General features: G+C 35.9%; 1 protein-coding gene across 9 annotated transcripts in view; it reads left to right on the top strand.

Annotated features, from left to right (window-relative positions):
• Positions 1-12806, top strand: part of MAP2 (microtubule-associated protein 2) — a 267610-nt gene that overhangs the window by 216890 nt on the left and 37914 nt on the right. For all 9 annotated transcript variants that reach the window (XM_012726979.1, XM_012727016.1, XM_012727014.1 and 6 more), the window contains 2 exons: positions 2975-3088; positions 4860-4934. In XM_012726979.1, the coding sequence (XP_012582433.1) occupies positions 2975-3088; positions 4860-4934 (189 nt within the window). The remainder of the gene's footprint in view (positions 1-2974; positions 3089-4859; positions 4935-12806) is intronic.

Genomic DNA, 12806 nt, shown 5'->3' with positions numbered 1-12806 from the left:
CTGCTCCCCACTCTGTCTCTGGTGAATCCTCTCACCCACCGCATCTCTGACCTGTACCCCAGTTCTGTATGAATAAATAAATCTTTAAAAAAAAAAAATCACCAGGGTGATAAAAGTACTAAAAATCAACCTTGTAATTGTTAATTGTCTGAATATCTTTGAAAACTAACATGTGCAAATGGCAATTCTCAAAACCTAAAAAATTATGTCCGTAATGTTATTAAGCAATGTACACATCTGGAGGCTTTCTCAAAATACCTCTTTCTGTAGTTTTCTTTCCCATTGAAAATGTCATTTTAGGAGCCCACTTTTCACAGAATGTTTAGAGGAATTCCACTGAGAAGCATGGCTTCATGAAAACAGTCTCCTCTACTGCCCTCTCCAGTAACTACCACAGCACTTAATGTTTCTTATAATGTTTTGGTGACTACTACTGTTACTTGTTTACCTGGAATAACTATGAAAAATTCTTTTCACACACTAAAATGGAATTAAAATGCTCATACAATAAAGTTGTACTGTCTTTAGAACTGAAAAGTGTATCTCCTTAAAGTAAATTTTCTGTTACAGTATCTACAAGATATATAGGTAGATGATTGGATCAAAAGGCAGGTAGACAGACAGACATTTATTGCTCATCATGGTCAACCACTGACTGCATAATCTCAAACATAATCAGGAGCAGCCGTGATTTTTTTTTTTTTTTTGTAAACAAACATACCTAAGGGCGTGTTTCTTCCTTGGTTCATGCCTTTAAAATATCTTATCTTTTTACATTAGTCACTTACACAACATGTCAGGGAATTTTGTGGTTATTTTTCTCACTGTTCTTTTTGTTCTTCTGCATAGAAGAAAGAGCTGCATGGCAGGAAACCTGGGTTATAATCTCAGTCTTCACCAGCTGTGTAAATTTGAATAATCTCGTAGCCATTTTCAACTTTTATTTGCTCACTATAAAAGAGACGATATAGATAAAATCTTCTCTAAAACTCCTTATAGTCCCAAAATTGTGAGATTCTATGAATTAAATTGTAGAAGATTAAAATTTCCTTGTAAGGATGAATTGTATCATTATTTTGAAATTATTATCACTCCATGCATTTTTGTAATCATAAAAATAATTTTATTTAAATTGAGAGGATAGAGTGTATTGTGTAAAATATGCTTGATTTAAATTGTCTGACATCTAAATATATGAAATAAATTGTCTGACATCTAAATATATGAGATAAATTTTCTTAGAAATGAAAGTTTTTCATAATTTAAGTAGCATATCAATACTTTCTTTTTGGGTACTTAAAGTTTGAATTAGTAATCCAGCTTCCCAACATTAATAGAAATATCAGGCCCTCCCTGGTGGTACAGTGGGTTGGGACAAAGCACTGCAAGCTGGCGGCACCCGCTTCAGTGTCAGTTCAATCCCCAGCCCCGGAGGTGATCCACATGGTGCCACGGACTTCTCCTGACCCAAATATCAAACCACATTTAGTTTAGTGAAGCATATTACAGTATCCTAGTCCTTTGAAAGTCAATATTCCAAGTAAGCTGCTTACATTCAGAATGTCTACTTCTCTGATGTAACCTTCTATTTCTTCATCTGCCAAATGAGAGTAATGATAGTAAATCATTCATCAAAATGATGAGGATCAACACTTAAACCAAGTGTCTGGCATGTATTGAACACTAAAATTTTATAAACATTGCTTCTGCTGCTCTCACTTCTATTCACTCTAGTAAGAGTGCTTCCAGCACAGATGGTAAGCACATATACATAGGTTATAGTGTCAAGTGACTATTCAAAAAATTCAAGTTAAACTTCTAAAGGCAAATATACAGAGTCAGGTAATTCAGTTTTAAAATTCAGATAAATTCTGGCCAAGTGGATTGCTCATCCCCCAAAACCTTGTTCTTAATTAAGCATCCGGGGTAGGGTGAGGAAGCCATCCTTTGGAGGCTGCATCTAAATGAACCATCGAGGTAAAAATAGGCAGAGCTCCCAGAATATGCTTATGAATGTGCAAATTCTGGTCATGAGCCATAATAAAATTTCAATGAAATATTTATTCTAAAATCTTAACTAAAATTATGAGAACAAATCCCACCACCACCCCCTTCTTCCAGTACAATGTGTTTCTATTAAGGCTGTAAGTAGGCTTACTTCCTAGTGTGGTAGATCTTTTTATATAAAGATGGTGAAAAGTTAAACCTGAAGAATTGACTTCTAATTTAAAATATATACTCAATCACAAAAGGCACCTTTCTTTCTTTTTCAGTTGTTGATATGTAGAACATCATTTCTTGATTATTTTACAAAATAAGCATTAATGTGGTTCAAAGGATGCCATTTCAGATCAAAAGCTAGTTAGTTGGCATCTCGCAGGCCGTTCATTTTAATAAACCCCCTTTCCTTTAATTGAAATTATTGATTTGTCTATGTATGTATATATGTTCTTAAAGATGTTTAAAGTATTTATAAAAATAGTAACTCTTTAGGAGACCATTATTTCCTTGTATGTCATTCAAATTTTGCCTTCCTAGATTTTTCTTAATCTGTCTTGTTCGCTTTGATTTTGGATAATTCTGTTTGAGCACAATGCATTTTGTTTAGGTTTAAATCATGGTATTTTGCATATCAGCATAGAAATTTATTTAAAATAATATCTTCCCATAAAACCTTAAGAAAACTGTAAAACATTTTAAGTCCAAAATGAATCCTCTGCTCTTTGAATTTTTCTTACAGGTACAAAATATTAACTTATTTTTGTAGAAACAGCTTTTTAAAAACAAATGGCCTTATGCATTTTCCTTTTCTGGTTAATACATACATGTCTTTTTTTTTTTTTCATTTAATAAATTCTCTTGGACTTGGGGTGGGAGGAGACAATTAAATGCATTGTTCAATGATTTTTTTTCCCTGCTGTCACCTGATCAGACATCTCATCATTTTACTCTCTTTTCTTACTGTTTGTTACAGAGGAAGTGTCTGCAAGGATAGTTCAAGTAGTCACAGCTGAGGCTGTAGCAGTCCTGAAAGGTGAACAAGAGAAAGAAGCTCAACATAAAGATCAGCCTGCAGCTGTGCCTTTAGGTAAATGCAAAGCCTCAGGTCTGAAGCTGCAACTGCTGCACTTTGGCCCTAGGGTCAAGTTTTCATGTTTAATGATAGGCCATATCTTGCATTTCTTCCTTACACAAAATATTCATCAATTACCTCTATTCTTTATTGGAATGCACTAGCCCATTTTCACTTGTCTCGATAGACTCTGCTATTTGGATAGTCTTCAGGGTGATAAGCTTATAGTTCGCCTTTGTCCCTAAATTTTCCAGACCACTAGAGATGATTATTATAAAAATAAAACAATATATATTGATATCATGACCTCCACTCACAACCTACAATCATAAATGACTTTGTATTCCATATGAGGTAATGCTCTTCCCTTGATTCATTTAAGGTTACCTAGAAAACAGTGTATTTTCCCTCTGCCATGGGAAAAATGCCCTCCAGGGCCAAACAGGTAACGGAATGGTGCTTGCCTCCAAAACACTCTCCCAGTAGATGCTAGATGCTAGATAGATAGCTGTAGATGCATGAAGTTGTCTATTTACATAAAGAAAAGAAACAAGTTTAGCATTTATGTTTACTTCATACTCACATGTAATTAATCAATAGAAAGATATGATTTTTAAAGTGTAGATATAATACATGTCCATTTTTCTCTTACAATTTCTTAATATATTTGATATTCTGATCAGTAATCAATTGTGTCTTAAAAATCAAACAGTTAAAAGTTCTGCTTTTCCAGAATAATTATCTAAAATACTACTTTCAATAAAATATTTACTATCAAGGTTTATATTTCTCTTAGATTAGAAGCAGAATGGGGAATTTATCTTAAACATTATCCTCTTGGTTCACCTCTATTCTTTGAAATAAAAAGCCCCATTTTAAAAACTTGAAACCTTATAATAAACTATGTAGAATTCCGCAGGTTAAGGAGCTGGAAAGGCATCTGCTGGCCCAAAACTGTCTCTACTAATTGCTTTATGAAGCTGAAATTCACCTAATCTTTAAAATGGATGGTACTACTGGTTAACAGATACATACTTACTTTTGAAATCCCTTACCTTCATATGAGTGGTCATAAAGAAGGTAAGTGTTACAAGGAGGAAAACTTAGAGTTGTTCTGTTTATGGCTGACTTAGGGCCTTTCTCTTACGCGCTGTCATGTGTAAGCTAAGGCCAAAAGAAGAAAACCAGCTACCACTAATTCATGATTTCTGCATAAAGGTTACCTCAGATGTTAACAGCTTTATTTTTGTCCTGCCCCCCCCCCAAAAGTAGAGATGGATTCTGTTATAAAGCTAGTGGAAAATATATTCTAAAATCTGTCACCTAAAATAACTGAATGATCAAGTAACATTTGTCTCCAGATCAAAACTTAAAGCATAGAAATTTTCAATGTTTTTAAAAAGTCAGCCAAATTAAATCCAAACTGAAATACATGCTTGTGTATTTGAATATAATAGGTTAGGACCAAAATGAAATATATTATTAATTAAAGAAACTGACAGAAATTTTGGGGGTTAATGATAGAATTTTACTATCATCTCTAATCCTTTTTTATGAAGAAGATAAAATTTAAAAAAAAAACATTAAATGCTTTTCTTTCTTTTAGGTTTTCAAAAATATGTGAATCAGGTAATGGGGCTAAAAATAAGTCAGGAGCAACTCGCTATTGAATCTTTTCCTTAATTTCATAGAGCAGCCTTTTTACAGATGGCAAACTGCCTACATATCTACTGGCCTATAATAGGATTAATTATTGTATCTCATTTTCCCATTATTTGATCTTTAGCAGCTGAAGAGACAGCTAATCTGCCTCCTTCTCCACCCCCATCACCAGCCTCAGAAAAGACTATCGCAGTAGAAGGTAAGGTCTACCGGACTTTTTAAGGTTTGTCTTCTGCTAAAGGACACATTAACTTTGATCTCTAAGGCCTGAACTTCAATAGGGGGTTGTAGGTGACCCAGATTTGGAACTGTCTGATTCAAATAAACAAAAGATTGTAAATAAAAGTATAATCATGTAGCTGTATAAAATCAGAAGCAGAGGATTATGGTAAATAAAGAAAAACATTTTTAATAAAGGATAATTGTGCTAAAAATAGCTAGAACTACAAAGAATCATAGTTAATGTAGAATATTTTGACAAAGCTACAATCCTTTCTTAGAAGAGACCAGGCATAAATAATTGATGAAATCCACACTTCCTCTGAAAGTTTTTCAGGAATTGTCTATTTTGCTTGCCAAGGTCTTTGCAGAGTCTGGCCCATAGCAAACTCCATAAATATGAGTGAATGAATAGAGAAGTTAATGAATGGATTGGATATTGAGAGCCGTGAACTGGAAGCTGAGATCATGGCTTCTTTCCTGCTGTGACCTGTTACTCTCCATGAATTTATTTATGAATTTACTCAACATGAAGTGTTATGTCAGCTGTTCAATTCTCAGAAGGATACCTTTGAGGGATGTTCATTCAGAATCTAAAGTATTGGTTCACTGACTTAGATCAGTTAATACTTATCTATTTGGTGGGAGTCATAAAAGAAGGTAAAGGAGAGCATCAACTCAGGTGTTGCAATATAACTTAGTTTTCACCTAAAAATGTATAGGAATTTTAATACTATTCCACTTTACTTACCTATTTCTTCACTTATTTCTCTTTGGAATGCCACTTTTAGAAACCACTTCATCAGTGTTAAAAATTAAATACCACCACAAAAGACTGTTTTTTAGACTTTAAAATAAGATTTATTTAAAATAGGCTTTAATGTCCTAATTCCAGATTTTATTAAATTATTGAACTATAAACTATCAATAAATGTAAATTATTTTTGTTGCAGAATTATAAACCCACACATTCTAAGTGGTGTTTTTCTTAAGTTCAGCCCTTTCCAATTTACTGCTTTGAGTATTATTAACCTAAATTATTCTAAGGAATTAAAAAAAATGGGGAAGGAGCTACAGTCTGTCATACTAGCCTATGATTATTCAATTCCCCCCAAAACATGAGTTGATCTTTTAATTCATAAGAGTTGAAAGATTCTATTTGACCTTTTGTTCACCCATTCATTAAGCAAATATTATGGAGCAGTTACTATGTTGTGGTAATCTTCAAATTCTGAGTATTCGTCAGTGAACAAAACAGACATGGTCCCTGATTCTAAGGAGTCCACAGTGCTGTGGAGATCAGAAACCAATAAATATACTTAAAAATAATTTAAAATTGGGTTAACATGAGAAAAGAAAAGAACTGGGAGTTGGAGTAGAACAAGGGTTGTCTTATTTAATTGGATGGGTATGGGAGAATTAAACTCACCAAGCAAAGATGCAGTAAAGGGACATTAACATCAGTGTTTGAGTCTAACATACTTGAGGAACTGAAGGTGAACATGGCCAATGAGGTTTGAGAAAGGGATTGAACAGTGAAGGTGGTTGAGAAGAAGCATTGGCTGGATTGCACTCTGAATACAGTAGGAATCATTCCATTACAGGTGCACTTCCCCCAGGTCATTGAAAATATTTCTGAGCCCCCATTAAAGACTTTCAAATGTTGGAGAATCCTCTTAACCCAGAGAAAGTCAAGCAATTCACTCCTCTAAAGGAGGTGGAACAGAGAGGGCAGTGGGGCTCCCTGTCTGGTTTGCTTTATGGAGTGGACTAGAGTGGAAATACTGAAGTAGAAATACAGTATAGCATCACTTTCACTTGTTAACTTGGGTGTCATCTTCCAGATGACCTCTCTCCTTGGATTTTGTGGTTGCTTTCCCCAACTATTTCAGTATATTCAGGAAAAAAGGCAGCTTCATATGGAAAGCAATTTGAAGATATTTCAATCTTCATATTTTCCAGACCTAATTTGTATTTTTGTTGAATGACCACTCTTTCCCCATAAAAAGTATTGAAGTGTACTAGTGTTAAATAATTTGATTTAAAAATAAACAATTTTTAATTATGTAAAAATGTGTATATTTTATAAATTCTACTTTACTTAGAAGATCAGGTAATCATCTTATTTTAAATTTGTGAACGATATGTTGTCTAGATATCAAACTATTCCCTCTATTTTAAATCTCTCTTTAACTCTGCATAAAATAATCCTTTTTGAAAAAACTAGTTTTGTTTTATCAAAAAATAAGTTAGGGACAAGTAACAAAATCAGATTCAATTTTCCTTTTTTCAAATCAGTTGCTATGTTTAGACCCAACCAGAATTCCTGATGCATTTCCAGTAGCAGGTTGGATGGAAAGGGCGCACATAGGTGTTTTTATCTAGGAGATTGTTTAATCTCCTTGACAACCTCTAAAGCAGCTTCATTCCAAAGGCACAGTAACTGCCACAGTGCCGTCCTTCTATGCTAAATAGAAGAGGTCTTAGATTAAATCAAATAATTCAATGACTTTGAAATCATGCTTGCTTTTTATTGAATAGCAGACATTTTAAGAGCTGTTCTTGCACAAAGTCTCCCACTAACAGTAACAGAAGATGTAAATTACTATGATTTATGAATATTTATTATAGTTGGTGTACATTCAATTATTCCCAGAATACATGCTCATTCTGAGAAACAAAGGGATCTTTGATAAAAAATTAAAATAGTAGCATGCTCAGATAAGGAAACCAGGTACTGTAACTTAGTGCTGTGCTAGATGATGTTTTCAAAATAGTCTCCTCCTTTTTAACCTGACTGCAAGACTTTTTACATGAACTGAACTCTTAGAATTTGTAAGGTCGTCCAAGGGCAGTGAAATCCTCTGAGCCAGGAGTCCTCTCTCTGCCCTCTAAGGTTTCCTCCAGAATTCTGAGTCAGCGTTACCTGCTGTCAGTGATGTGGCAACTTTGTACTTGCTAATGGAAAAGCAGACTTTCCTCCATGTCATTGTGGGCAGGCAAGCCTGGGGAGCAAATGGTGGCACCTTCAGTCAAAAACTTACAAAATAGAAAGGACATAGAGACGGTGGAGAGCAATTTAATGGAGCCTGCAGCTCCATTCACCCTAAGTGGTGGGCAAGAGCTGTGGGCCCCCTGGTGGCCTAGGGGTTAGGTTCTATCACTACTACAGCCTAAGTTCGATCCCTGCCGAGCATAATGGCACCTCAGGCCTCTCCTGAGTTCTTGCCTACTGTTCCAGGAGAGTCTGTCACTCACTGATTTATTCTTTCACTGAAACCATTTAAGTTTCATGTTTGACAATTATCAAAATATAAAAGAACTTTGTTAAAGTTTAATGTTTGCAAGGTTATCCTGTCGTTTAAAATATATTATTAAATAAGTAGACGATTTTATGACAAATCAATGTTACCAAAACTATGCATATGTGTAGTAAAAGGAGGAATTTAATGCCAGCAGTAAATAGCAAAACTAACAGGAAATGAATTCACTTTTTTTTATAAATCTCTCAAGTCTACCTTTGATGTGTCAAATGAAAGAAAGGTTTGTGGTGACTTGTCTGCATCTACTACTGAAGACAGAGAAGCTAATGTGCAGAGCTGAACATGTGATTGGCTTTCTCAGTTAACTCTTCATTTAACCCTCCCTGCATCCTGCTGGGATAGAGAATATCCGCTCGCACATCTTGTGCAGGATACCATGACTAATGATTGGTGTGTGCAGAATCCAAATCCAAACTTAAGTCCCTGCCCCCAGCTCTCCTGCATCCTGACAGCTGTCTTATACCCAGGCACTCACTGTGGATCCATGAAAGTGAAGTGACCACACACAGAGGTTTACAAGTTGCTGAGTGAGCTAATTTCCTAATTTTTCAAACCACTCCAAAATACAGGTGCCGTTTATTTATGATTTATTTATAGTTATTATATATCCTACCTCCATTGGACTTCAGACAAGATCCCCACCATGCAGTTTTATGGCAGATGAGGATCTTCTGTCTTCTGTCCTTACTGTTGGAACCAACTGTATTGTGGTACCTACCTGGCCACTGGTCTCTTAAGTTTCACTTCCATGGCCCCTCTCTGCAACTTAAAATGTAGACAGCTGTCTACAATGTAGAGAGACTTCAGGTTCATCAGCAGTAAATAGAGACTGCGAGCTCAGATAGCTCACAGTACCAAGAGAGGACTAGACTTGACTCAGGGCCAGAGAAATGCTACAGAGAAGCTACTTTTCCATTGCAACTCTTAAATTCTTGTTGTTCTCCTAGTTACAAAGTTTTCTGAATAGAAAACAATGTGTGTTTGAAATATTGCTGCTCTGAAATACGACTCTAGGCTGCTTCATATTTTGGCACTTTTAAGAGAGAAGAGACAACAAGCGGCTACAAATCTTCAAAAGATTAACATCTAAGGAGCATTCTTGTCTTTAAAATATCAGTTTTTGACTTTAAATGCTTTAGCTTCATACTGTTGTCTGCTCTACACCCCAAAAAATGTTAAAAAGCAGAGAAGCAAATATGCCACTTTCCCTTATTGATTGTCCATGCAGACTGCTCTGCATATTTTAAGTTTTAGAAGTAATTTACATGTGTGTGGGAGTTTAGAGCCTCAGCGAGTCACTGGAGGAAATATGAATGACTGGGACATGTGACAAGCCTGGGGCTTATGATTCAGGCTGTGTTGTAGGCCAGATCTCAGCCAATTATCTGCTCAACTGAGAAATCGTGCTGAATTGATCTAAGAATATCATATGTAATTTTAGGCTTCTGCTATCCCATGATATAATAAGCATCATTGCTGAGAAAGTTCTGAGCACCCATCCAGAAACAATGCCTATGGAACAATCGGGAAAGAATGTGCTCAAAAGATTAAAAGTATCCGCTCTACAAGGTGTTACTTTAGTGTCCTTGTATTTCAGGCTTATTTTCAGAACTTGTTGAAAATAAGTTATTGCCCTAAAAATATGGTGCATCTTCAAATTAATGCTATAATTCGGTCTGCTTAAATTTTGATAGAAATGAAATATATATCCAACATAGATACTGTAGTCTTTGGCCTTACCATTGAAAGATGTGAAATTTTAAATTATTTCTCATTAAGAGTAAATTGTAATTAGCAAATTAAATATCTTTTCATGTAGGACTGAGATATTGTGTCTGCCTCACTCAGAAACTAAATATTGCTCATTATCCTCCTTAAAATTCACTGAAATGCTCTTAAATCCAAATATTAAGCAGATTAACCTATACTTATATATCTAAGGAAGTATTTTTTGAACAATTCAGACTTTGCAGCTAAGCTATCAGGCAGGACAGGGCAAAGAGCTGTTCCTTTGCATGAAAAATTTAGGGGTTTGAAACAGAAAAACAGGCAAGAGTTACTGTGTCTATGAAGCTGCATGGAATAAAGTCTTGATGAGTCTGACACCAGCTCTACAGCATTTCCTGGCTTACTGTAGCTCCATTAAACTTTCATAAGAGAAGCAGAACACAATGAAACACATTTATATTACTGTGTTGTTTTGTAAATCATATACATTCACAGGCATGCATATACTAGCCAGTGCTCAACACATGTCCCTAAAACTTAGCACGCAAAGAAAGAACTATGGATACCAAGCGTGCTCCTTCCTTAGCAAGACAGATAGAAAAGGAATGTGTTAATTTTTCTTAACAGGATTGAGATTGAGTAACCTCACGGTTTAAGTCATTAATTAAAAATTAAATTAACCAAATGCCATCTCTAATATGAAGATCTTAGGGAATTATATTTGTGCTTCAATCAGGATGATTTTCTCCATGATTTTACAGGCATCAGTTTGTAACAGCTTTCTTCTTTTTAATCTTAGAAAAAGGTATTGATAGAAGCATGAGAAGAATTGTTATTTGAGCAAATTTCTTTCAAAGATTGCATTGGTTCTTTCATGCTTTGTTTCTCTCTTAATAACGTTTCCATGGTTATTCTGACTTGTTTCGGGGGCTGTATAGATAACTTCGGTGGGGTTGTCAGTGCATTGACTTCATTTAGATCAATGGCAAGATCACCTAAGGGATAGTTTCTATTCAGTGGCTACTGAAGCAGGAAACACTCACTGTCTCCCATCCTCCATCAGCTTGGTCTTGCTCATTTCCCTCCATCCCGCTCCACTGTTGTTCTGTGCACCGTTGTGTCTAGATGTTTGTCTTGTTTGTCTGATCTTGTGTATGTCTTGTCTAGTTCTCCCTGCAGTTTCTTCCTGTGTGTCTGTTGTAGATGAAGGGGCTGAGGATCAAGTGGGTCCTGTGCACAGGTTCCCCAGCCACGAACCTGCCGCCAGCTGGGAGAGGTGCAGGCTCCTAGCCCCCTCCATCTCTGTGTCTGTGCCTGATGATGACCCTTCCAATTCGGATGACGAGTACTATGAGCACCCTTTGTTCAGCTCAGAATGGACTACCTCTAGTGTACTCCCCAGTGGCCCAGCGCAGAGGGCAGAGGCCCACGTAGGCCAGGAGAAAGGTGAACCACGCACGGCCCCCTTTGGCTCCTCCTCCCCAGCCTGCAGCTTCCACCACACGCATTCTACTAAGCTGCCTTCATATGTGAGGCGGGAGGGAAAGGAACCTGTTTTTTCCACATGAAAGAGAAGTCCCTATATAGCTAGTATCCACCAGATCCCTTACCAATTTATGTGAAGTAGACTTCTTTGAAGCATGGGGAAGAATTCCTTTTTTTTTTTTTGCATCATTGATCCTGAAAAAGAGGCAAAAAATCAAAAGGTGGGGAGAGCTGTAGGAGAGAGGAAGAAAAAATTGAAGTATGAGTCCTTTCTGTTCCTACAGATTCTATTGGGGGAGACTATAATTTACCAAAAAATAATAATTTACAAAGGAAAATAAATTGAAAAAATAATTCTCTTACCCAAGCCGAAGGTGACCTTGAATATGATTTTCTTTCTTGGATTCATAGTATAAGTAGGACCAGACTTAAATAGAGTTAACCTGTATAGTGCAATGTTAATATGATGTCTCTTTAAAAGAGAAAGACTAAAGAATCTGTTTAGGGAAGAACACATATTGTGGGATGAATATCCACCCTCAGATGACTTAACCATTTACAGAAACTACAGTCTGTCCCTGTTGACTAGATTGTGATCCACATTAGTGGATCTGTGCAAAGTGAAGGAAATCATAATAAACTTTTGTCTTTACAGCCTCCTAAGTGGGAGACATAGTATATATACTTGGATTTGGTGAGGATCAAATAAGTGGGCTGCAACTAGGTAGTTTGGTAAAGAAAGTAAATTAGAGCTGAAAAATTGTTGCTAAAGTTATTTTCAAATAGCAAATAATAGTAAAGCCAAAAGTTTGTTTTGCTATGGGACAATACTTAATGTGAGAGCAGAAAGTTCCAGGACATAGGGAACAAGTTCATCAGTTACACTCATGATAATGTACTTCTTTGGAAAACAAAGATCAGCAATGGCTCAAACACTGATAGAGAAAAATCGCCCATATTGAGTGAAACTAAGTTCTTCTAATAATTGTGAACTTAAGAAAAATATGTGGCTGTTTGAATAAGAAATAGGTAGATATAGTGTAAATAAGCATGACTTGCACAAAATGAGAAATGCAAAGCTAAAAAATTGGATGAATTTGGTAAACATGTAAATAAAATTAGTCCTCATCCAATAAAGAGACATTGGTAAAGCTATTACATTAAAATTCTATTAGGTATCATCATAGTTAACTATAATCTCTAATTCTATAGCATTATAAAAATTGCTTTAGGCCCTCCCTGGTGGCGCAGCGGGTTAAAGCACAGCACAAAGAAGCTAAAGCCACTTCCGCATGAGTTCGATTCCCGCCTGCCCC

Source organism: Condylura cristata, unplaced genomic scaffold (assembly GCF_000260355.1).
Source record: "Condylura cristata isolate star-nosed mole 26May11 unplaced genomic scaffold, ConCri1.0 scaffold00002, whole genome shotgun sequence".
Taxonomy (NCBI): domain Eukaryota; kingdom Metazoa; phylum Chordata; class Mammalia; order Eulipotyphla; family Talpidae; genus Condylura; species Condylura cristata.
This window is presented reverse-complemented; position numbering and strand designations above follow the sequence as displayed.